General features: G+C 37.9%; 1 protein-coding gene across 5 annotated transcripts in view; it reads left to right on the forward strand.

Moving 5' to 3' along the window:
• The window catches only part of USP45 (ubiquitin specific peptidase 45), a 71,175-nt gene that overhangs the window by 32,345 nt on the left and 11,554 nt on the right, over positions 1–27,276 (forward strand). For 3 of the 5 annotated variants that reach the window (XR_009154112.1, XM_058174831.1, XM_058174841.1), the window contains exons 6-12: positions 7,340–7,491; positions 8,416–8,511; positions 9,606–9,736; positions 17,176–17,263; positions 22,316–22,397; positions 24,103–24,194; positions 27,100–27,156. Coding sequence is in view for 3 of the 5 variants with exons in the window: in XM_058174831.1 (XP_058030814.1) it covers positions 7,340–7,491; positions 8,416–8,511; positions 9,606–9,736; positions 17,176–17,263; positions 22,316–22,397; positions 24,103–24,194; positions 27,100–27,156 (698 nt within the window). In the remaining 2 variants the exon portion in view is untranslated. Of the gene's footprint in view, positions 1–7,339; positions 7,492–8,415; positions 8,512–9,605; positions 9,737–10,428; positions 13,181–17,175; positions 17,264–21,470; positions 21,669–22,315; positions 22,398–24,102; positions 24,195–27,099; positions 27,157–27,276 lie in introns of those variants that run through there. The other 2 variants (XR_009154113.1, XM_058174862.1) reach the window with 2 other exon arrangements.

The raw sequence follows: 27,276 nt of genomic DNA on the forward strand, positions 1-27,276 counted from the left end.
TGCCACCAGTGGATTCAATCTTACAGCTCTTTTTTTCCCCCTTCCTCCTTTTTATTATTTTATGATGATTTCAAGTTAATACTGATTCATTAATGTGGTTCATTATTATCATTGTTAATTGGTTTTGCATATAGATTATTACTTTTAAATGCACTTTAATGCTGCAAGATGTGAATTTTATAACAGACAAGATTGATATAGTTTTGCAATTGAAATATTCAGTGGATAAAAAATACTGACTTTTTAATGTTGAAAGATGGAAAATATACAATGATTAAATAAACATAGTGAACAATTGCTTTTTTTTAAACTTTTGTGCCATCTGTGTGTCTACTTAAATGTCTGTTTCAATAAGATGTAAAAGAATAGTCAGAGACATTGTTGTTAGTTAAAATGGATTAGTGCAGGCTTGAAGGATAAATGTTTGGTTAAATACTTGCTAAACTCACAATAACAGGAGAATAGAAAAAAGATAGGTGAGAAGTTGAATGTTGTAGATCTGCAATTTCATTTTAGACTGAGGAAACTCCAATTAATGCTGTTAGGCTTGTTTTGAAGTAGCATACCATTATCCTTTTTTCAGTGTAAGCGATTGGAGCGTGTGATTTTATGAACATTTATTTGAAAGTATTTTTGGCTTTTGCATTGTTTCAAATCATACATATTTTTGGTTTTAGATCAACATACTGTGATTCTGACTGTTGTGGTTTGTAAACAATGGTTTATGGCTCAGTAGATATGAAACCAGCCAACTGAGGTTTATTCAACAACCCATGACTATACAAAACACACATTTAGTACAAGTCATAGACTTTAGTAGGACTTACTACCAAATGCTTAGTTGATTTCCATGTACCTGAACTAATTTCATTAAGAAATAGGGCATACTATTTTCAATGCACCTTCTCCCGGGAAAGTATGTTTGGGATTAAGCTTGAGCTAACAGATTGAAAGTTTCATTTTATTCATTAAAATTCTATGCTGCCCATCTCACTAATACAGCGATTGGGATTCGGATATGGAAAGACGGGATTTTATTAAAATAATGTACTTTTAAGATTGTATAATTATGGTTTCTTACATTTATAATTATATCGGGTCTTGTAATATGGTTTGTTTGCTCTTTGTGGTTTTGTGGGGAGGCAGTTTCAGGGGGTCGGTGTGTTTTATTTTTCTCCTGGATGATTCAGGATTGGAGATTCAGTAGACAGAGCCTCGCTACTTGTGTGAAGCTGTCATTTAACCATGAAATGAAATGCTTTTATTAAGTTTGCCCTGCGGATATGGTCCGCTGTGGCAGGGTTGCCCATATTTGGTGGCTGTGCAAGGAGAGCCAGGTGGTGCTGCAAAGCATCGCACAGTGAAGCGTGGACAGATCCAGATCTGACATTTGTCATCTTGCAGTGCTGAAGGGGAGTTAAAATCTGTTTTTCCATATGCTTCTGTTTTAATTTTTGCCTGCAGTTTGGTCCAGATGGCATACTGAGCATTGTTTACTTTAAGATGTTTTCCCAGATGTTGTTGAATGCCGATGGATAAATGCAACAACTGTGGTGTACCAATATACAAATTAAGCATATAATTTAGGCTTCTGTTAAAAATCCAAATATATTATATGTGCTTTAAATGAAAATATCCGTTTCTTGTGGGGTTTTTTAAAGATGTGAGTCATATTGACATAATAGATAGATGTCAGACTTGGTGCAGCAAAGCAAAAGTTTAAATTAGCCACAAAAGTCTTAAACTGATACTACCTTTCATATTATCCATATCATAAAGGATTGTTAAAAGACTATAAAATGAATGAGGAAAGGAAAGAAATCCAATGTAATCACTAATTTTCAAAGTGTCCGTTCTATCTTTCTTGCTTTGAGAATTCTAAAGTATTTAATCCAAAACTTTGCAAGTGGATTTAAAGTTTTACAATAGGAATTACTTTTCAAATCTTCCTTCTTGCATGATGCCAAATATAGCAATAGCACTTAGATTTATATACCATTTCATAGTGCTTTACAGCCCTCTCTAAATGGTTTACAAAGTCAGCATATTGCCCCCAACAATCTGGATTTTACTGACCTCGGAAGGATAGAAGGCTGAGTCAACCTTGAGCCTGGTGAGATTCGAACTGCCAAATTGCTGGCAGCTGGCAGTCAGCAGAATTAGCCTGCAGTACTGCATTCTAACCACTGTGCCATCACGGCCCTTGCTCTTTTTTTTGTCCATCATCATCCTGAAGCACATTTGCAGGAGGCACCTGGGAACTTTCAGGGATATTGATCGCGTACCTGGCTCCTTGCCCTACCTGAGCTGCTGGAGGTGTTTGCCGGGGTGGCAGTTGAGACTCCCAGACTTTTGGTCATGAGGGATTTCAACTTGCCATTGGCCGGCTTGTCATCAACGGTAGCTCAGGAGTTCCAGGCTTCCATGACGGCCATGGACCTGATTCAAGTAACTGATGGCCCTACACACACGGGGGGAGGCACACTAGATCTGATTTTTATCTCTGGACAGTGGATTAATGATCTGGAATTAGGAGATTTAGTGACGGAACCGGTGTCATGGTCAGATCATTTTCTCCTTCGCCTGGACTTTCGGACCGCCGCTCACCACTGCAGGGAGACGGAGCCAATGCGTTGGTTCCGTCCCAGGCGCCTGATGGACCCTGAAAGGTTCCGGACGGAGCGTGGGCCGTTCCCTGAGGATCTTGCCCACGGGACGACTGAAGAACTAGTTGCGGCCTGGGAACGGGCCGCGGCTGGGGCTTTGGACCGTGTCGTGCCTTTGCGGCTTCTGACCCGGCGTAGATCTCAATTGGCTCCTTGGTTCTCTGAGGAGCTGAGGGAGATGAAACGCCGGAGGAGACGCCTAAAGAGTACCTGGAGGTCTAGCCGTTCCAAGGCTGATCGGACACTAGTGAGATCTTTTACTAAGACCTACCTAGTGGCAATGAGGGAGGCAAAACGTTCTTACGTTTCCACTCTCATTGCATCGGCAGATAACCGCCCGGCCGCCCTGTTTCGGGTGACTCGCTCCCTTCTTCATCAGGAGGGGCGGGATGACCCCTTACAGGGACGTGCTGAGGAGTTTAACGGTAATCTATACGATAAAATCTTTCAGCTTCGGGATAGCTTAGACCAAAATTGCGATGATCCAAGTGGGATGACGGATGCACGTCTTGTTGAGGTTGTTTGGGATGAGTTTGAGTCTGTGGCTCTCGAGGACGTGGACAGGTTGCTGGGGAGGTTACATGCAACCACATGTTTACTGGACCCGTGTCCTTCCTGGCTGGTGCTGGCTACTCAGGAAGTGACACGAGGCTGGCTCCGGGGAATTATAAATGCTTCATTGTTGGAAGGGGTTTTCCCCGCTGCCTTGAAAGAGGCGGTGGTGAGACCCCTCCTCAAGAAGCCTTCCCTGGACCCAGCTATTTTGGGAAATTATCATCCAGTCTCCAACCTTCGCTTTGTGGCGAAGGTTGTAGAGAGAGTGGTTGCATGGCAGCTTCCCCAGTACCTGGATGAAGCCGTCTATCTAGACCCGTTCCAGTCCGGCTTCCGGTCCGGACATAGTACGGAGACAGCTTTGGTCGCGTTGGTGGATGACCTCTGGAGGGCCAGGGATAGGGGTTGTTCCTCTGCCCTGGTCCTATTAGATCTCTCAGCGGCTTTCGATACCATCGACCATGGTATCTTGTTGCACCGGTTGGAGAGCTTAGGAGTGGGAGGCACCGTTTATCGGTGGTTCTCCTTCTATCTCTCCGACTGGTCGCAGACGGTGTTGACGGGGGCAGAGTCGACCGCGAGGCGCCTTACTTGTGGGGTGCCTCAGGGGTCGATTCTCTCGCCCCTCCTGTTCAACATCTATATGAAGCCGCTGGGTGAGGTCATCAGTGGTTTCGGGGTGAGTTATCATCTGTATGCTGATGACACGCAGCTGTACTTTTCCACCCCGGACCACCCCAACGAAGCTGTCGAAGTACTGTCCCGGTGTCTGGAAGCCGTACGGGTCTGGATGGGGAGAAACAGACTCAATCTCAATCCCTCCAAGACGGAGTGGCTGTGGATGCCGGCACCCCGGTACATTCAGCTGCAGCCACGGCTGACTGTAGGGGGCGAGTTATTGGCCCCAATGGAAAGGGTGCGCAACTTGGGTGTCCCCTTGGATGGGCGGCTGTCGTTTGACGATCATTTGGCGGCCGCCTCCAAGAGGGCCTTTTACCAAGTATGCTTGGTTCACCAGTTGCGCCCCTTCCTTGACCGGGATGCCTTATGCACGGTCAGTCATGCTCTTGTCACTTCCCGTTTGGATTATTGCAATGCTCTCTACATGGGGCTGCCCTTGAAGTGCACCCGGAGGCTGCAGCTAGTCCAGAATGCGGCTGCGGGTAATAGTGGAGCCACTCATTGCTCCCATGTAACACCACTCCTGCGCAGTCTGCACTGGCTTCCTGTGGTCTTTCGGGTGCGCTTTAAGATTTTGGTTACCACCTTTAAAGCGCTCCATGGCTTAGGGCCCGGGTACTTACGGGACTGCCTGCTGTTACCTCATGCCTCCCACCGACCCGTACGCTCACACAGAGAGGGCCTTCTCAGGGTGCCGTCCGCCAAACAATGTCGGCTGGCGGCCCCCAGGGGCAGGGCCTTCTCTGTTGGAGCTCCTATGCTCTGGAACGAACTTCCCCCTGGTTTACGTCAAGTGCCTGATCTTCGGACTTTTCGCCGTGAGCTGAAAATGCACCTATTTATTCAAGCGGGACTGGCCTAAAAGTTTTATTAAATTTTAATTGGGGTAATTTATATTTTAAGGTTTGTTAAATTGCTTTTATATTCCGGCCACCTTGTAATATGTTTTGTTTTAATCTTGTTTTAATGTGTATATTGTGGATTTTTTATATGGCTGTACACCGCCCTGAGTCCTTTGGGAGAAGGGCGGTATAAAAATAAAATTAAAATTAAAATTAAAAAAAATAAAATAAAATAATATTATTTTAGTTTTTCTCCTTGTTCTGAGGCATGTTGCAGACCTAAATTATGCACAGTGAAATACATATTTTAGTTTGTTGATCTTATTGCTGACTATTTCTTTAGGGACCAGTCCACAAGGAATGCACTGCTATTGTATAAAGATAATTTTGAAATAGGGGGAGAATGTAGCCCTACCTTTGGCAGCATTTACCTATGAGTCACAGGGATGGTGGCCTAGAGGTGAAGATGCACGCCTTGCACTTGGAAGGTTGAGAGTTCAATCCTAGGCAATGATAGATGTTTTTCTATTAGGGCGCAAAGAGAAAAATATCTGCTGCTTATTCTGTGTAGGTGTCAGAAAAGGAATCTGACATCCATTAAGCCCATTACTAGTTACCATCAGCATGAATTGCTGGAAAGTACTTGAAATATTATATATGACAGTAATTTTCATATTTAGTTCAGGATCCATGAGACAATATGAAAGTTGCAAGTTGAAGTCTAGGCTGAATAGCATATTTCAGGATTTCTCATTACCTCTATATTACTCATTACCTCTGTATTACTTGTTTCTAATTTCACTGATGGTAGCAAGTATCTAGATCAGGGATGACAAACTCGATTTCATTGAGGGTCAATGAACACATCAAGGTTGTGTTTGACCTTGGGAGGGGGGGAGAAGTGGCCAGGGTAAGTGTGGCCAGCTCAGTGTCATTTGTGTCGGGGTCGGGGGTTTCTGTGGTGGCCTGAGCACTCTGCCAGAAAAAACAGACTCCCGAGCTCTGTTTTTGGCTGTGATGGCATTCTTCAACCCTCTGCCAGTGAAAATGGAGCTCGGGAGGGCTGTGTGCAGCCCTCCCGAGCTCTGTTTTCGCTGCAGAGGCACTGCAGGCCAGTCCTTCACTGTTTCAAGGGTGGCCCCGTGGGCCAGATGTAAGCACCCCGTGGGCTGGATCCGGCCCCTGGCCTTGAGTTTGACACCCCTGATCTAGATTAAGGAGTCACAGAATTGTGTCACATGGACAATACGATATCTAGCCAATTGCTTAAAGTAATTATTTGTTGCTGATTTACTAAATGTGATTTAAAAATGTGAAGCTGCAGTGTTACTTATCTTGGAGTAAGTTTGACTTAATGATTTCAACTAGGGTGCTTAAGCTTCTGCTTCATAATTCTCATTTCCAGTTAATGCTGACATGCTGTTTTCATAAAATAATTGTTTAGAACCTGGAATATACTCAGAATGGTACAAATTTCATGTAAAGCTATTTGGTTTACTATACGTATCTCCTATTATATTGTGTAATAGTTGAAAAACAGGAATCTGAATCTCTTGGTTTGTTAAGAAATATTTAGAAGTTGGATCCCAGCTAATTATTTGAATGTAGTTCCATTGAAAGCAATAATGTTTCAGTTATTTATTAATTCTTCTTATAAATTCCAGTGGAGATTAAGAACATTTACCTTGGTCTGAAAGCAATCCAGAATATTTTAGAATATCTTAGAAAGTAAAACTATTTTCTGAAGATTGTATTAATTTCTTAAACCAACCCAAAAAAGTCCTTGTAGAATTAAAGAAATTGCAAACTGGACTTGGGATTTTTAGTCTTTTTTTAATATGCAAAATTAGATGAAATTTCCAGGAAATATTTTTTGATCACAAGTTATATTTGGAGGCAAGGTGTTAGATACTAATTCTTTTATGTGCCTTAAAAACTGGGTATAAAGAACATGATGTAATAGACTCAATTAAAAGTACAGACTATTCTGTACCTCATTCTGTGGCAGATTTTTCATTTTTTCAAGAGCTGCAGGCTTAAAACTTGCTTATCCTGAGGAATCCTGAAATCTAGAATAGCACAGGAAATTGGAAAATGTGTGGTTCAAATTAACTTTGCGCACTCTAGCACTTTCTATATCTTAGTTTTGAAACCAGAGGGCCAAAGACTATTCAAGGTACTAGTATTAACCCAAAAAGTCTTGTGTTCTTGTTGATCCATCCCATTTTACAACTTATTTATGAAAGTGGATCTAATCTTTGCTGTTAAAGAAAAACTATATGCCATTCTCTTGATTTTTGAGTCGATTTGGTTATGCATATCATTTCTATATTACAGGTGAGCATAAACATAATTTATACAGAATAAATAGCAACTGCAGTGTCTTCCCAACATAGGAAGAGTTGCCAATCAGAAACTGAGAACTGATTGACTTTAGTTAGTAGTTGTTTCTAAACTCTTTGAATGAATCTCTTAAGAATGTAGTATTAATCCAAACTGGATGTTTATGTTGCTTTTGATATTTTAGGTTTTTTTAAAAGGTCAGCATGTAGAAACTTGTGTACAAGATTTGATTCTTATCTTTTCTCGTTAAAGGTTCATCGTCAAAAATTATATGGTTACATGAAGAAAACAATGAAGCAAATGACATATTAAGAGGAAAAGGCCTCAGTTCCAGCTGGGCATCTGTTCCTGTTAAAGGCATTAATAACTTAGGAAACACGTGCTTCTTTAATGCTGTTATGCAGGTAAAACTGCTCAGAAATCTATAACTATCACACAAAAAAGAAGTAAGAGTGACTATGACAATAAGCAGATCAAACTATGATATGTTATATGGATAGTTCATTCTCTTTTCAGCACAAGTTGTGCAAAATTGTATAACTGGATATCTAGTTTACATCTAATATTGCTCTTTCGTTTTCAAGAAATGTCTAATATTTAAATGTATTTATAGAAATGCCTAGTATAAACTAATCCAAGAAGAAAATTTTCAAGCAGAGACCAGAGACTTTGCGTTAATTGTCATTTTCTTGCCTTTGAAAAGATATTTAGTACGAGATAAAGGCAGTTACATATTAATTAAAGTATCAAAAGTCTTGTTCAATATTTACAAGTACCATAATCCAGCCAAGCAACTGCCATGGAAGACCATTTACCAGTAGTCCTCAACTTAAGACCAACTTAGTCCTCAATTTAAGACCACAATTGAGCCCCACATTTTTGTTGCTATTGAGACATTTATTAAGTGAATTTTTTCCCATTTTATCACTTTTCCTACCGCGGTTGTTAAGTGAATCGCTGCAGCTGTGAAATTAGTGACACAGTTATTAAGTGAATCTGGTTTCCCCATTGACTTTGCTTGTCAGGTGGTCACATCACATCCCATGACTCTGGGTCACAGCAACTGTCATAAAAATGAGTCCGTTGACAAGTGTCTGAATTTTGATTACGTGACCCTGGGGATGCTGCAATGATAGTAAAACGTGTGAAAAATGGTCATAACTTTTTTCGGTGCCATTGTAACTTTGAAAGATCATTTAACGAATTATTGTTAAGTTGAGAACTACCTGTATACAGTCTGTAGCTTGAAGTAACTCAATTTAAAAAAAAATAACTTTATTAGTCCAGTCACTCATTATCTATAGCTTTTTTTTCCTATTTGGTTTTAGAACTTGGCACAGACACACATGTTAAGTGAGCTAATGTGCGAAATGAAAGAAAAGGGGACAAAGCTAAAAATAGCTCAAAGCCCAGCATCTCAACTGGTAAGCATTCTCTTGAATCAATCTCCGAGCATTACATTGTGTGGACACTAAGAACGATAAGGAGCACTCTTAAGCAGGGGTGCTATTCAGCAGGTTCTGACAGGTTCTGGAGAATCAGTAGCGGAAATTTTGAGTAGTCTGGAGAACCAGCAAATACCACCTCTGGCTAGTCCCAGAGTGGAGTGGGAATGGAGATTTTGCAATATCCTTCCCCCAGGAGTGGGGATGGAATGGAGATTTTGCAGTATCCGCCCCCTGCCATGTCCACCAAACCACGTCCACCAAGCCACACCATGCCCACCAAGCCACGCCTACAGAACCGGTAGTAAAAAAAATTGAATTCCATCACTGCTCTTAATATAATCATTTTTCTAGTGCACATTGAGCCATATCATTTTGTAGTTGGCACTAGAGTTTGAATCAGCAGAATTATGCTCAAGGAGTATTGTAGCTGAGGAAAGATGGGTTTTCCCATTTCTCCCCTTTGGATTGTGGGTTTGGGGGACCATCTGGAAAGGTGTGGCACCAAAGGATTCAGGAGAAATGTGGATGACAAAAATAATTTCCTTCCTTCCTTTTCTCCAAGCAAGACTGTAGTACATCACCATCTGTTCTGCAGATAGAAAGTCTTTTTTAAACAGAGGATGGCACCTCTTATTCTGACTTACCTGGTTGCACTAAATGAGGGGTCTCCAACTTTAGCAATTTTAAGACTTGTGGACTTCAACTCTGGGAGTTGAAGTATATCGTATATTGTATATTATGAGTTAAATTTTGCTTCGCCCTAATGTTCCCTCTGTCAAAATCGTTGCCCAATTACAACAACAAAAAATCAGTCTGTTTTAAAGTTGAAATCATAAGTTTAATCAAAAGTTCTGGAGAAGATTCTTCTTCCATTTCAGGTTTGCGGGACCCTTTAGAATAGATCTGGAAAACATGCCGGGAGGGGCAGGCTGGAGGAGAGCTAGCTGAACTCCTACTATCTGAATAGAAGTATTTTCATATAATATTGAATTGCATGAAATGTTTGTTTAAACATACATGCTGGGGGTTACTATTTGTATTAAAATATGTTATTTATTTTTAATCCAAAGGATCCATTGGTGGTGAATCTTTCAAATCCTGGATCTCTGACTTCAGCCATGCTCCTGTTCCTTCATAGCATGAAAGATGCTGGGAAAGGTCCTCTTTCTCCTAAAATTTTGTTCAACCAGCTATGCCAGAAGTAAGGATAATCCTTGTGTCAGTAGTAACTTTCATGTGGAAAGTATCTACCTATATAAATTTAAAGTGATTTATTTAATATGTCTTACGATAGTTCAATCAGCAGAAATGCATTGTGCTGTTTAAAAATAAAACAGCAAGCATTTGCATTTTTGGTATGAGTACCTCTTTCTAGATATTAATAACCAACAATAAGTTTTAAACAAAAAGCAAGAAATTGATAATTTCTTTTTCCATAGCAACTGTTTAGTGTCTGGTACTAATTCATCCACTGTTAATTTTGTTAGTGTTGCAGCTGTCAGACATTTTGCGAAGACAGATTGTGTGCATAACTACAGGCTCCCTTCTGTTTGTTTCCACTATTCTGAATATTAGGGATGCAGACTTTTGACTTATCTAGAGACTTAGCGGCTCATCAAACATTTATATACTTCTAAATAAAGTATTCTTTTACTTGTTGCGGCTGACAGAAATTCTGAAGTTGGGTACTATAGTGATCATACTCCTGATTGTATAGATTTCTAAATTATGTGAAATGTTCACAGAAATCGAATGGGTTACTTTTCATCATTGTTATAATTTTACTGCTTTAATATTGCTAAGTAAGAGTTTCCTTAGAAAATGAATAATCATTAGGTGATTATTTAATGATTATTCTGGTATTAAAATATGTTATTTATTTTTAACCCAAAGGATCCATTGGTAGTGAATCTTTCAAGTCCTGGATCTCTGACTTCTTTCTTCATGAACCTGGAACTGAGAATTGACAATATAGTAGTTCCAAAAAAGAGAATAGAACAAGTAGAACTTTTCCAATATTATTCTTTCTAGATCAGGGGTATCAAACTGGTGGCCCGAGGGGTGGATGCGTCATGCACAGACCATGCCCATCCCAGCTCCGTGAAAATCGTCCCCTGATGTCAACGTGACGCCATGAGTTTGACACCCGTGTTCTAGATCATTAGAGAGGGAGGATAAAAACTTAGGTCTACACTATATTCTCAATACTGTATCATCAGTTGTAGCGCCATCCAGATATGTGAATTTCAGCTCCCAAGATTTTCCCAACCATGACCATTGCTAGGAATTCTGTGAGTTGAAGTACTCACATTTAGAAGCAACTAATTAGGAAAGACTCCACCAAATGATTTGAAACCCATGTTTCTGCCCAAGAGACATTCATCCCTTATGAGATAAGGCTTAGAGAGATTCAGCCTTCCATCCTTCTGAGGTCGGTTAAATGAGGACCTAGATTGTTGGGAACAATATACTGACCTTGTAATTTGCTCACAGAGTGCTGTAAAGCACTATGGAGCAATATTTAAATCTAAGTGCTATTGCTACCTCAGTTCCATCATTATCAAAAGCATGTTTAGCAACCTTGATAATTATTTTTTGATCTGTAATTCCCTGCCAATCAAGATCCACTTTGGACCTCCTTTGATATCCTTCCACTGGCAAACAAAATGATCTTATTAAGATCAATTGCTAAACTAGAACTGCTGAAATAGCTAAGATCAGGTTCTGCATATGAGAAAAACTCAAATGCAGTTATTTTCAAATTATGTTTTCTGGATTGTGCAGAGTTAAATAAAAAACTCCTAAAAGCAGTTTTTCTGAAAATAACAAAATTATTTTTCAAGCAGGTATGTTCTAAAGCACATAGGCCAGGCTTTTCAATATTCCATTGGAACTATATATGTACCATGGAATAGACTGTCTATTAATGATAGATTAATCAATTCAGCCTCTGACTAAGTAATTAGTAGGATTCTTTTTTTTTTAATAATTGAAATTTGGACCTGAGTTACAACTGTAGATTTTAAGCTACAGTAGATGATGTGTTACTATAAAATCAAAAGATTAAACAGGATTTTTTTCAGTAACGAGAAATAATCTATAGTTTAATAAAGACTTCTCATTCTTTTCAATGTCCTACAATATCACTTTATACTGAATTTGTAATTTGTTTATCTCTTAGCCATACTAAAAAATGTAGATCTTAATCTTTGTAGTGGAAGAAGTAGAAATGAATTTTTGCATTTAATTTTATTTATAGTTCATGTTTACACAGCACATACTGCATATTTAAAAAGCAAATTGAATCATGGCATTACTATGCAACAGACAGCTTATCTAATAATCTACTTGATTTAAAACGAGTAGACATTTTTTTATCAATATATAATAGAATGATCATATTCAGATAATTGTATTTTTCATGAAGTTGAGTATTAAGATGATAAACATGAATAAGTGTGGCATAGCTATCCTAACCATCCTTCACTGCTTATGGCCATTAACAGCAATTCAACCTGTTCAGTCATTTATTCTCTAACGCCATACAACAGGTTGTAGCATGTTGGCACTGGCTTCCATATGTCAAGTCGTCTGGGAGTGGTCAGTTCAATCAACCATTCCAGAGTCCTCCATTTTTGCCAGAGATTTTGCTGGAAGCATATTTTCAAGGGGAGAGGAATGCACATCTTATAGTTGTCAAATCCATGAATATCAACATGGACTACAGCTTCTGTTCTCCGGCTCCGCATGTTTCCTATCTTATTTTAGTTTTCTCTTAAGGTTTTTTAAAAATCCATTTCATTTTACCTAAAACTTATTTAAATTGTACTGGAGATTATGATAATAATAATGTACAATAACATATCTTCCATGTAACACTCCAGACTTAACAATTGTTGATAATAAAGACAAAGTCTGGATAGTAGATGTTGCAGTACAGGAGACAGCATAATAGGAGGGAAAGAACTGGAGAAAGATCATGAAATACAAAGACTTCAAGTAGAAGTAAAATGATAGCACTAGCACTAGCAATAAGACTTATATACCGCTTCATAGTGCTTTCCAGCCCTCTCTAAGCGGTTTACAGAGTCAGCCTATTGCCTCCAACAATCAGGGTCTTCATTTTACCAACCTTAGACGGATGGAAGGCTGAGTCAGCCTTGATCCTGGTGAGATTTGATCTGCCAAACTGCTGGCAGCCGGTGATCAGCAGAAGTAGCCTGCACTACTGCACTCTAACCACTGCACCACTGTGGCTTGTCTATGATGATAGGCCTATTACACTAATGATGATGGCAAAAGAAAGGAAAATTAAACTTAATAGGCACTTTGAGAGTGCAATCCCAAAACAACTGGAGCACCACTTGTACACCATCTACATTGACAAATCATCGTCCATCAAGAGTCCTGAGAATATTGTAGACAGCCAAGAAAATAAACAAATGGATCATTGAACAAATCAGGGTTCTTACTTGAGGTATAAATGACCAGGCTCAAAATCCTACTTTGGATACATTGTTGGAAGATATGGCTCTCAGGCTTTAATACTGGGAAAGACAGAAGAGGAAAAAAAGAAAAGAAAAGAAAAGGATGGCCTGTAGCAAGATAGATGGACTTAGAGTGGTGATGTTGGAAGACCTGAAAGACCAGGTTAGAAATAGATTGTTGTGCAGAAAACCTAATTACTGTATGTATTTATTGTGAGTTGAAAATGACTTGATGGCACATAATGAAATTTATTTATTTATTTATTAAGACCAGGTTAGAAATAGATTGTTGTGCAGAAAACCTAATTACTGTATGTATTTATTGTGAGTTGAAAATGACTTGATGGCACATAATGAAATTTATTGGAGCAGAATACAGATACAGAAAACTGAAGCCAGTGAGAGGGAGAGTCACTTTCCCCTCTCTTCTTTCTTTCTTTCTTTCTTTCTTTCTTTCTTTCTTTCTTTCTTTCTTTCTTTCTTTCTTTCTTTCTTTCTTTCTTTCTTTCTTTCTTTCCCTGTTTGCTCAGTTGTTTTTAGAATTGTTTTTCATAGGACAAAAGCTGCTGAACAAAGGGCTTGCAAAATATTTTTGAAAATCAGGCCAAAGGCTACATGAAATTTACACTGAGACTGCAAGTTAATACTCCTGGCCTCAACCGTTCCTAAAAGCAATGTCTCTAGTGATTGTCAAGGATGCACTAGAACTTTTACAAAACTTGAGGAAATGTGAGAGCTATTTCTTCTGCAGCATACGACCTCCTTTGATTTCTGAAGTTTTTAAGCCATGCTTGGAAACTGCCCCATTTTCTTCTCCAGATTCTTTTGTATATATTATTTTCTCTCTTATAGTTATTAATATGTGAAGCTACCTAAGGTCTTCATTGAAAGGGTCCTCTCAGGGCAAATGACAAATGCAATTATTGCATATAGGACAAGTTGCTGACATACATTAAAACTACTGTTCAGAACATCTTTCCTTAGGCAGCAAATAAAAATTGGCCTCCCTGAAATTTTATTGGAAAGTCCACTAAGCTAGCAATATCTTTCTTTCTTCTCATAGTCTAGTTTTTTTAGAAAGCACCGTAAGCTCTGTTCTGTCAGTTGTAGCCTACACCAAATATAGAAAAGGACAGACAACAGTTATGTGCATATGCCATGCTCCACTAGTCAGTGCAAAGAAAGGGCAACTTGGAAATTTGCTGGTGATGGGCAAGAGGAGAAATGGTGGGAGGCAGGGATGGGTCACTCATAGAGAAAGTGGTGTTGATGTGTATGTATCGGTTTCCTGTTCCGGGCTCCTGGACTCAGACCCCAAGATCCAGTATGAGCTTTTAGTTTTTCACCCTCCCCGAGCCTCCCCATGCGCCCTGCACTTACTTGCATCCAAAACAGGCCACGTGGGGACTCCTGGAAGGGGCAGGGCAGGCGGGGCCAGCCAGGAGTGGGATTTGGGGGTTCTGCGAACTGCACAGAATCTTAGCTAGAGGTTCTCCCGAATTCCTGTAGCCCACCCCTGAACAGAGTTGGAAGGGGCCTTGGAGGTCTAGAGCTGACCTGACATACCTTGCTAAGACTTGGCTTAGTATGGGGGGGAAAACCTCTTGGAAATGTGCCCAGTTGGGTGTGTAACCCCTGGACCCAAGGACAAGGGTGGTAGAATGGCTGTTGTCATTCTTGAGTTTCTGGTGGCTTTTGCAATGTTTCCCCACATAAGCAGACATGAGACCCTGCTGATTAGATGGGAGTGCGGCTACTGCACCAGCCTTTGTGCTGCGTGACATTTTCCTACTTGGCTGCTTGCAGTTTTGGAGAACTTAATCCTGCTCTCTTTAGGTGCAAGGCAGGGGAATGAATTGCTACCGTACACCAGACCTAGACCTGACCTAGAATTAGATCAGGTTTTTATTTGGGGAAGTAGCAGTGTGATCTGAAGTCAACGCTGCTATTAATCCTTTATCAGATCATTTTGAGTTCCCTGTACCTGCTCCTCACCACAGGGAATGAGATTTGTTAAAGTGCCCCCTTATAGACATTTTGAACGGAACAGAAAAAAAACAAGTTTCTGATTTATGGTTTTGGTGATTACACAGAATAGCTTCTAGAAAACAGACAATTATTTTGTAACCGTAGAGTAAGAGGTAAAATTATAATTATTCTTACAAGTGCTGTAAAGAAGATCAGAAACTCCTTTTTATCCTTTTTCTTTTTCTATTTTTCTTTTACCTGTAATTCCCCCCCCCCTTTGTGTGATCTTGGGGTTTCACAGGAAATTTGGGGTGTCATTGCCTGGAATAAGGGTGTTAGATTAGTTGTATCTAAAAAAACTGTATATGGATCCAGAGAGTTCCTTAGTCTTCCAGAGTCACAGTTTGTGAGTTGGATGGTTATAAAAATTGATTAAATAAATAGCAAAACCCATTCTTCCAATAAGAAAGCAGCCCAGTTTTTCAGGGAGAGTTTAAAAAACTGTGTTGCATTTAGGATGGTGTTATTGTCATATTAAAATGTGATTGATCTTTTCAGTTTCGCAGCTAAGCTAAAAAGCTTTACTAGCACCTCCCCCATATATACCTTCATAGATCTAAAAAAAAATCTCAACTTTCTTGCCTGATCACCTTGAAGCATGCTTTATCACATGTGCCTAGGTGAAATGATAAGTATCATATTTTCATCTTGCAGTTTTGTTTATAGAAATGCAATGATTGGGCTAGCAGCTTAGCTTAAAACAGTGTATGCTGAATACTCTTCCATATTAATCTCCCAATAGTTATAAAACTTATAAAAAGCTGTCTCTAAATTAAACAGTTGGGCTCTTTGATGCACTGCTTCCCAGTCATCAGAATGGTTGATGATAATTTGAGTCAATGCCTGTCTTAAAAAATCAGAGCGATTCTGTTGATTCACAAGAACAAAATGAAAATAAAAACCACACATTCATAGCATGGTAGTAGTTTTATTAGAACTTATCACCTTACAATATATGTTAAAATACTCTGTAACTTTTTGGCAAGTTGTTTGGGCAATGTGAGAAATTTTGAGGAGGATGGGAACTTAAATCAAGATAATAAATGGGAAAGAAATTTGTTAATAGATGGCAGCTTGAAAGCCCAGAAGATAAGATTCAGAACATGCAGAGACTCCGCCTTGATGAAATCCTTAGTAAAAGAAAGCTGGAAGTTCCTATTACAATTTCCATTTCCATTATTGCAAGTTCCATTCTGTACCTTACCCCTAATTCTTGTACAGGTAGTCCTCAATTTAGCGTCACAATTGAGCCCAAAATTTATGTTGCTCAGTGAATCTGGTTTCCTCATTGACTTTGCTTATCAGAAGGTTGCAAAAAGGGATCCCATGACCCCGGGACATTGCAACCATCATAAATGTGAGTCAGTTGTCAAGCATCTGAATGTAAATCACATGATCATGGGGATGCTGAAATGGTTGTAAGTGTGAAAAAATAGTCACAAATCACTTTTTTCAGTGCTGTTGTAACTTCGAATGGTCACTAAGTGAACTGTTGTAAGTGGAGAACTACCTGTATTAAAGCTTCACAGTTGAGTGGTTTTGCTTTGTGGTTTATGCCCTGAAGCATGGGGCTTAACAGGTAGCTGGTGGGCCACCCATGTAAGGGGAGGAGATTCTTCAAAAATTACCACAATCACATCGCAAATGCTTTTGGTTTATAACCTGATACGTAATTATGGTATGACAACCCTGAGGTAAACTGGGCTACAAGGGAGCGACTGGGCCAAAGTAACTTTCCATGGTTGTGAATTGATTAGAACCTGGTCTTCTCTATGCTGGTAGAACACCTTATTCTATGTTGCTTACATCCATGGTGGTCCAACTGGGAAGAGAATAATCTGCCATTTTTGTCACACATTATCCCAAGATAATGTAGGTAAGGCCGGTCATCTTTCAGCCAGATTTCACATTACAGTCTTTTTGGAAACTAAAGGTACTTTCCATGTTTTGTCCATCTCTCTCATCCTTTGATCTGTGTTTCTCACCCTCTTTCTGAATGTTGTTTTTTTCCTCGGCCCATCACAGCATCATTGTTCTTGAGCATATGTTTACATGTACATGTTAAACCTCTACTTTTAAGCCTTATAACTCCTTCTCCAGAGACTGTCCATTTTTCCCTCTGCAGGGCCCCTCGGTTTAAAGGATTTCAACAACAGGACAGCCAGGAGGTACTCCACTACTTGTTGGATGCAATGAGAATAGAAGAAACAAAGGTGACATGTTTATTTTTGCAAAGAGAGCCAGTTTGACTGAAATTATTTCTTTCTTTTTCTTTTCTTTTTTTAAAAAACAACTTTATGCTATATATTAAGAAAATGATTTGCTTTGGTCTACATCTTCAAGATATATTGCAGGTCTTCAGTGAAGCACTAATGATGTAGCTTTTGGCATAATAGTCAATTCATCCATTTATTAATTTTAAATGGAGCTTATTAATTGGGTACTGTCTGATTGCTGTATGAATTTGTTTTGCAAATCAAACCTAAATTTGCTCTTATATTTTACTGTGTTCAGGGATTCACTCAAAGAAGTTCTTCTGTTTTATATTGCTGTTTTTACATTATAATATAATACATATTATAATAATATAATAAAAACATTTACTGATGGCAGGTAATTTCCAAACTATTATGTCCCCAACTTCAGTGTCCTAACAAAAGTATACTTATAAAAGAATTATAAGCAGCCCGATTGATTTCCTGAATGAATGTCCCTGTGCAGTGTATCTATTTGTCAATCACATTTTAAAATATTTATTCAATATAGGAATTCATAAGGCAGGACTACAGCAGCTTCGCTAACTTGTTAGCAAAATTTCAGAGTACCTTTCTGCACTATTTTCCCAGTCCTCCTCCCATCTCATCTTTTAAACTCGAGACTTTAAAGCAGCAACTTCTAAAACAGAAGCATTAATAATTTCAACCAGAAAAAAAAAATCTTTAATCTAGTTCTGCAGTCCAACTGAGAATTTATTTTGCTTTTTATTTGAAATAATACATTGGATCTAAGCTGTCTGAATATTACAGTATATGATCTGTGATAGAGCTCAGGCCACATCCGGCCCTTTGGCTGTTCCTGTGTGGCCTTCATGGGTGGCTTTTATTTTGAAGATGACTTTTATTTATTTTATTTTTTTAGTTTACATATGTGTATATATGCATCTTATGCACCTTCACAGCTCTATTGGTTTGGCCTCCATAACAGTCCCAGTTTCTCATGTGGCCCTTTGGGAAAATAATTGCCTACTCCTGATCTATGATATTCTCTTTCCGTACAAACCCTTAAATAGTGTTGCTTTGGTTACTGCTCTATAGAGATTTTTTTCCCTCTGCATATGGACAGAAGTATGTCTTATTCAATTAGTGGCTATTGAACCACTGGAATTTTTTTACTGGTTGAATGGGGGTAGGTTGCTATTCACCCCACCCCTTATGTCCCCTCAACATGTCTTCCAAATATTTTGAGGGGGAGAACAGTGTAGGAATCTGGAAAGAGAGAGGACTACATCAAAATGCCTCTTCTATCCATTGGTGGAAGAATTCTAGCAGAGTTTCATTCAGTGGTAGAATAAAACTCTGGATCCTACCCACTGCATATAATTGAACTCCTTAATTTAGGATATAGTACTGTAGTTATTATCTTTAATTTCATACTGTAATTTTAATTATCATGAGTATGATAATACATTACATTGGACTGCTTTTGACTCTAGCATCTAAACTCCACAATCAGTAATAAAAAAATCTGGCCAGAAATGCTAATGGATGCCTGACAATCTGACGAAGTGATATCACTTTTGTGCCAGTTATATTAGATACTCATCAACTTGTAGAATACTATTTAGAATGCCTCCCTTATGCCATTAAAGATCACAGATAGTCCTTAACCCTGCTTGAATAATCTAGATCTGGTGATCTAAATTACCTTTATCAGTTCAATTATGTATATCCCATTCTGTTATTATGTCATACATCAGTTAAAATAGCTGGATTGTCAAATATAAGATGGGCCTTATTTATCAATGTTTTGTGTATATAGTTTAATTATAAACTTTTGAAGCTTCATCAATTACATATTTAATTTGAGCAGAAAGTTAATACCCCCATTCCACTTTCTATAGCCTCAAATTCTGTATACTTTCCTCATTACAATGAGCACTGTTTTAAATATGTTTGGGGCCGATAATTTCATTTGCAAGATCATATATGAAGGTGAGAGTCTGGAAAGAGGGCGAGAACTATCTTGATTTTATCCTGTTGTGAAATTATATGGTAGGAAAAATGTTAATTCCCAAAAGAGCACTGTAAGCAGAGATAATCAAAACGATTGTATCACCCCTTTTCTTCATAGCCCAAAATACCACACTCCCTTCTTCCTTTTTCCCTTTAGGGAAGCCTAAATCAACAATTAAGCCCATATTTTGTAAAGGAGCAATATAGCAAACAGGGGATTTTATTACCTCAGGCTTCACAGTAAGGGGCATTGCTACTAAAAGCTGTTGCGTCCCCCACCCCACCTCCCTTTCCACTTTTCAGGTTTTTATATGATCATGGCAACCGGAGAATGTCAGATCTGAGAATCTGGACCATCTTGTGAGCAGTGACAGTTGTGCCAGCCTGAACAAACCTGAGCAACATTGTCTGTCATGGGAATACCACAGCTGTTAATCGTGCTATTGTTAGAGTGTCACTATGGTGACTTTTTTTTTTTATTGAAGAAAGCCTCCAGCAGTCTGTCTGCCACCAGAATCCTTTAAAACTGATTAGAACGACTAAGCACTCTGTTCTCGTGTCTCTCTTAAATGTGGTTCCTATAAGGATTCACTTTGGGTCAGCTTTTGTTTACTTTGCGGTTCTATATTATCCCATCTTTCTTGAGTTATCTATATTTCTGCACAAGTAATGTAAAAAAGGATTTTTTGTAAACTTGTGGATTTGTTTTTTTTAAATGAAGAACTTTTTTCCAATAATAAACAACCATTAGAAATAATAAGCACTTTGGTAAAATTAAATTTTCTTATTTTAGAGCCACAGCAGGATCTGTGGTTACCTAATCTGTGTTTTGAAGCTGTGAGACAGTTCTCTTACTGATATGTCCTGTTGATGGGCTTGTATTTGTAATTGCTTTCTCCTAAATTATTATAAATGTAGAGTTTAGATAAATTAACACTTATCAGTTAACCAATTTTCAAAAAGTCAGTAATTCAGGCAAAGTTGCATACAGTCCCCTTACCCCTTACAACAGTGCTTTACACCAAGGCTGGTTAATTTATTAATGTCTGAGTTACTCAAACCCTTAAAAGACTATCTTTTTGATATAAACCAATGCAGTCATGTCAATAAAATTTTCCATGCAAAATTGTTTATGACATCATTTAGATGAGATAATTAGTTTCATGGATGGATTCTTTTTAATACCGTATATTGTTGGATTTAAGAAAAAGTCTTTGAGGCATTGGGAATTAATAGCTAGGGCAAGTATTTGTGAAGTAGACACTCATTTGATAGAGCAATTCTAATACATTTTACTATATATTCATCATTGTACCATTAAACTAGTAATATATAAGCAGGTATCCCTTCATCTGTTTCTTGATTATAAATACAATTATATTTTTTCTTTTTTTTCTGATGGTGATAGAGACAGATTTTATTCATGTACATGAGAAATCACTTTATAGAGGCCTATTTTTAAAATGCAGTCATGTATGATTTAATTACAAGCACAGAGGGCTATGCAATAATCACAGCCTGGTTGTAACATACATTTTAATGTTAAAACTTTTTGTATGGATCATTTAATGATGTCCGCCCTGAATGTTAGATTAATATATATTAATGCCAAAAATATCTAGGTGTAATTTTTGTTCTTGCCCAGTATTTTCCCTGCCCAATATTAGGACTTATTTTAGCTCCAAATATCATTAATATTAATATTTTAATATTTTTGAAAAACAAATGCTCAAGTAAAAGAGTCCAAGATTACATTTTTTTCATAATTTCATTTTTTTCCAGATTGGAATGACACAGTTCCAGTGCAAGTATACTTAGTTCAATTGATCTTTTGTAAATTATTATGTTTATTTGTCTTTGTAACATTAACGCCATCTGTTAGCCAATTCATAGGGATATATATATATATTATCCTGCAGAGAAAGGAACCTCTTCCTCCTTTTCTCACTACCGTAGAACTGAATTTAGTTTTCTTCTTTCATGTGGAGGTCTTTTTTCCTTCTGCTGATGATTTCAATATTTTCTTGTTTTCCTTTGTGTATCCTTGATGGAAGCAGCAATCCTCTTTTAAACCATTCCAGAAGTGATGCGTTTTATAAAAATACACTAATTGCAACATTATTGAAGTAATGGGTTTTCAGACAACAGTAGGCTTTATAATAAAATAGGGAAACTTTCTCCAGTTTAGGTCTTTCCAGATGTTTTCTAATGGCCATAGACTGATGGCAATTGCAGTCTTATTTGTGGGGAAACTGGGTTGCGTCTGAATGGAAGCTTGAGTTGGGTGGATTGGTATTTTTCATGAAGACTGCAGAGGCATAAAGGATTAAATCTCCATAAATTGCAAGCCAGATTGCCTTGTTCCTTCCACAGCTGCTGCTTTAAGGTGAGTGGTAGACGAGGATAAACCTGGTTTTCTAATTTCATGTTTAGGCTGAATGAGTTTTGAAGTGGATACTTTCTGGTTCTACCTTAAATACATCTTAAAATACATCAAATAAAAATGACTATTGTAAAGATAGTTAATTTTAATTATGTGCAAATTGCTAGTCTTTATGTTAGAAAAGCAGCAGCAACAAGGTATTTAAAGACTTGATAAAATCTTATGTATATTTTCTTGTGACACACATATATTCTTTGTATAAGAAGGGAAAAGTTTATTATTCCGTTGTTTTCTGATTGAATTACTGCTGATAATATATATTTAATTTGTTTTAGAATGGTATTTTATTATAGCTCTTCTTAATGTTATATATCTCATAGCGTTGCATTCATTTTGCAACTCCTTTGACTAGACTTTAAGGGCAAGGAAGTATAACAATAACTAAGATTAATTAAATAAAAGAATGTGGAAACAAAAGTAGAGGTCTTATTGTGAAAGACTGAGACTGTATTTCAAATTCTGTCATTAATATGAACCTATGTGTTTGAAAGAAAAGTAATTCCCTAGTCTGATTAATAGGCTGTTTAATTTTTTTAAAAGAAAGTTAAAACTGCAAACTTTAATAAAAATGCTAAATATATGTGTTACAGCGCATACAAGCTGCAATCTTAACGGCATTTAATAATCCAACAAGTAAAACAGCAGATGAAGAAACCAAACGAAAAGTCAAAGGTATGGTTTCCTTTGGCACCACTTCCCTGTATTATTTGCACAAGAGTTTCCTTATTGTGCAAATGAGCTATCTTCATAATGTTGTCTAAAAGACAATTCTAGCATTTTCACTTGGGGAGAAGGGAGAGCGTTGTATAACAGAGGCAATATATTTAAGCTGCATATCGAAGTACTTGATCAATAATTGAGAAGGAAAGAAGAGTACACAAACTGAAGACTGCAGCAGCCTGTGCACACTTATCTAGGAAAATGTTTCACTGAATTCAGGGAGACTGATTTCTGAGAAGGTACTAGGATTGTACTGTGAGGTGTCAGGCACTACTTTTCTTTTATCTAGAAAAGCTGAAAAGTTGGCAACTTGATGGGTGCATAAAAAAGATTTCAGATATGTAGAGTACAAAGAGAAGACTATAGCCCTGAACATATTAACCTGGAAGCATTTGAGCACATTTAGAACTTAGAATAGAATAGAATAGAATAGAATAGAATAGAATAGAATAGAATTTTATTGGCCAAGTGTGATTGGACACACAAGGAATTTGTCTTGGTGCATATGCTCTCAGTGTACATAAAAGAAAAGATACGTTCATCAAGGTACAACATTTACAACACAATTGATGATCAATATATCAATATAAATCATAAGGATTGCCAGCAACAAGTTATAGTCATACAGTCATAAGTGGAAAGAGATTGGTGATGGGAACTATGAAACGATTAATAGTAGTGCAGATTCAGTAAATAGTCTGACAGTGTTGAGGGAATTATTTGTTTAGCAGAGTGATGGCCTTCGGGAAAAAACTGTTCTTGTGTCTAGTTGTTCTGGTGTGCAGTGCTCTATAGCGTCGTTTTGAGGGTAGGAGTTGAAACAGTTTATGTCCAGGATGCGAGGGATCTGCAAATATTTTCACGGCTCTCTTCTTGATTCGTGCAGTATACAGGTCCTCAATGGAAGGCAAGTTGGTAGCAATTATTTTTTCTGCAGTTCTAATTATCCTCTGAAGTCTGTGTTTTTCTTGTTGGGTTGCAGAACCGAACCAGACAGTTATAGAGGTGCAAATGACAGACTCAATAATTCCTCTGTAGAACTGGATCAGCAGCTCCTTATAAACTTATAAACTTATAAAACTTATAAAAAAGAACTTATAAAAATCATGCTGTGTAAGGAGTTGGGAACATTATTTTCTGCTTATGAAACACCATCTATATCATCATCTCAAGGCAAATACTTGTGCTTCTCAGCTTGTTTTTGATGAGTAAAGTTCACATAATTAGTTAAAGATACTGAAACCCATATTCTTTGAATAGTTTTCAAAATTATATTAAGGGGAAAAAGTAAAATCTACTGGAATTTACTGCTGCATCACGCAACGTAATAAAATATCTACCACATTCCTTCTGAAGTACAAACAATATATCTTTATCTAATTAGCAGAAATAAAAACCAAAATTGAATGTAGTTATAGATAACTCATTTTTATAATCAAATTGTATCTGGATGCAAACATCCAGTGACCTCTTTCCTCTTAGTGCCATCCGGTGGCCACCCAAGTATTTGCAGCTTTGGTATGATATTTTTTCCCCCGCTGATGGATGCAAACTATAACTTACTTTGGATGTATATTTTCTGAATTAAAATCCTAGAATTATTTCTGCTAAATTTAGAATAGAGATGCACAATTTTTAAAGAAGTTCTTTTTTCCAGCATATGGAAGAGAGGGTGTGAAGATGAATTTCATAGACAGGATTTTTGTGGGTGAATTGACCAGCACTATCATGTGTGAGGAATGTGAAAACGTAAGTATTACAGAATTTGGTAAGAAGGGTGTTGAATAATTATTTGGATAATGGTAGGCTAATTTCTGATATTGTCATGACAATGTGGACTGGCTGCTTAAATATCATGGAAGTCAATTCATTAACTTTAACTTGGTTTCCAGCTCTCCAATTTGTCAAGTATTAGCTTTACTTGGAGAAGAAAGAAATGCTTTTCTTATAATCAACATAGATATAAGAATACCGGTTATGAAAAATAACTAATTGTTGTTGTTAGTTGCGAAGTCATGTCCGACCCATCGCGACCCCATGGACAACGTTCCTCCAGGCCTTCCTGTCCTCTACCATCCTCTCGAGTCCATTTAAACTCATGCCTACTGCTTCAGTGACTCCATCCAGCCACCTCGTGATAAAAAAAGATAAAAATTGTTTTCTTAATAATAATAACAGAATTGGAAAGGACCTTGGAGGTCTTCTAGTCCAACCCCCTGCCCAGGCAGGAAACCGTATACCACTTCAGACAAATGGTTATCCAACATCTTCTTAAAAATTTCCAGTGTTGGAGCATTCACAACTTCTGCAGGCAAGTTGTTCCACTTATTCCATATATTTCATTTATTCCATAATTTCATTCCACTGTTTCTCCTGAAATATTCATTAGTGCATGCAGACCAACACTTAAGTTGTAGCTTGCAGCTTGAGCAGGGGAAGGAGGCAAACCACAGAAGTCAATAGGCTGGTCTCAGGTACTGGCATGAGACTTGTAAGGTCTTCAGAATGGTCCTGGTTAATTATTCTCCCCACCATTGTTGCTGCTGTCCATTCACCTGCTTCTCCATCCTATCTTCTTCGTTTGACGGGAATATGAAAAGGCAAAAAAAATATATGCAGAAATTACATCTATTTTTGTTTGCTTGTTCATTGCTTGAAAAAAACAAGTGAACAAAAATTATGGTAATAATGAAGAAAAGCAACTTTACACAACAAGTATACACCCTGGTAGTGTGCCTCCTACCAGGGTGTAGACCAGGGGTGAGATGAAATGCTCCCAGTTTGGACCGGGTCGCCTGATCCAGTAGCGATGGTGGCGGGTGGTTCGGAGAACTGGTAGCAAAAATCCCTGCCCCCCTTCACCCCCCCCCCCATGCCCAGCTGAGCCATGCGATCATCGGAGGTTTTTTTTTACTTTTAAAAGTATTTTTTCTTTGGCCGAAAAAATGGTTTTCAAAGTAAAAAAAAAAAAGCCTCTTGATGATCGTGCGGCTCAGCCGAAAATGCTTTCAAAGCATTTTTTCTACAAGCTCTTTGGCTGAAGAGGCTGTTTAAAAAAAGCTTTTAAAGGGTTCTGGCGATCAGGCAACTCAGCTGTGATTGTCTGAACCCTTTCAAAGCATTTTTTTACAATGCTCTTCGGCCGAAGAGCTTGTAGAAAAAATTCTTTTAAAATTAAAAAAAAAAGTTGGCTATGCCCACCCAGTCACATTACCTTCCCCAAGCCACACCCACAGAACCGGTAGTAACAAATTTTACATTTCACCCATGGTGTAGACGTTGGCATTCTAGCTTCTAAGATGAGAGACAGACAACTCAGTTGCTTGGTGCCTGATTCTACCAGCCAGTACACTTGGCCTTGTTTCATAGTTTGCTTCTATTTAATTGGTGTCTCTGCTGAAGGAAGATTCTGTGATCCAGTTGAAGTTTATGTCTTAAGGAAGGAATGACAATTCTGATAACTGCACTTTGGCCTCGCTGCCTTCCACAGCCTTTTTTTTAAAGGGTTGCCAATCCATCAGAGCAGAAAGAGGGGAAATAACAGAGAATAATCTCTCCCCCATACTTCTAACCGATAGCAAAAACTGACGTCAAGAGACGTTAGTTGGATATATAGCTAAGCGACTGAAGGGTGATTAAGTATGCTTTACAAGTATTTTGTATGAATAACACTGATTTAAATATGTTTATCGATACCTGCAAAGAATCATCTTTTAATAGTTTCTGTAGCTTTCACTGGTGATAATATACGTAATGTATGATTATGTGATCTTTTCTAATGTGTCTGCATTTCTGAACTCACAAGCAATGAGGATTGCTTATTCAGTTTCCAAGATTCTCTCTCCTGCTCCCCTTTTCTGGTATTAAAGCAGATTAATGGAATTCCATATGAATCTTGCTTCATTGCTTGTGCATTGTTGTCAGAGGTTTGATACTATTATTAGACATATATAAAAGTTTGTTGTTTTTCTCTGCTTTGAGTGGACAACATCCTGAAACCATCTATATAGTAGTCAAATTCTACTTATGTTCCTGCTTGTACAATTCAACAATATTCTAAAAGAATCTCTGTTCTCTGTTGTAATAGAATAATGTATTTTATGATACCACCACTGCATTTTAATGTAGAAAGATAGAGGAAAGATAGAAAGATAGTATTTTGTGATACCACCACTGCATTTTAATGTAGAAAGATATAGGAAAGCTGTTCTTCCATACATAAAGAGTTATTCCTTTTATACAGCTATTAAACAGCACAGCACACAGAGTAGAATCTGTTGCAGTATCCTACGGTCACGTGATTTGCATGGCTCACAGCTGGCTTCCAACAAGTCGAGTCAATGGAGAAGCTGGCAGTAAAATTGCAAGCTGTGATCATGTGATATCCAGATGTGATTTGCTTAATGACTATAGTGCAAGTATGGCTGTAAGCCCATTTGTGTTCATGTGATATCTCACTTAATGACTGCATTGCTGTACTACCTGTACAAAGGGGATTATTTTCTTCACCTCCAAATCCCAGTTTTTCCATTTTTGGGAAGTATTGCAATGCCTAATAAAAATGTACCTGCATTTACTATATAACTTTGTATGTATGGTGGAATCCAGGAGATATGTATATTCACTTGCCATTTTCATTTTTTTCTGTTCTAAGATTTCCACAGTAAAAGAACCCTTCATTGATCTTTCACTTCCTATAATAGAAGAAAGGGTAAGAAAGTTCTTATTCCATAAAGCCTTCATTTTAATTGTCAGAAGTCTTCTTCGTGCCAATTGATATAAAGAACTCAGCCAATTTAGGATGGAGGAAAGAAGAATATATTGTCACGCA

The sequence above is a fragment of the Ahaetulla prasina genome, chromosome 1 (genome assembly GCF_028640845.1).
Source record: "Ahaetulla prasina isolate Xishuangbanna chromosome 1, ASM2864084v1, whole genome shotgun sequence".
Lineage (NCBI taxonomy): Eukaryota > Metazoa > Chordata > Lepidosauria > Squamata > Colubridae > Ahaetulla > Ahaetulla prasina.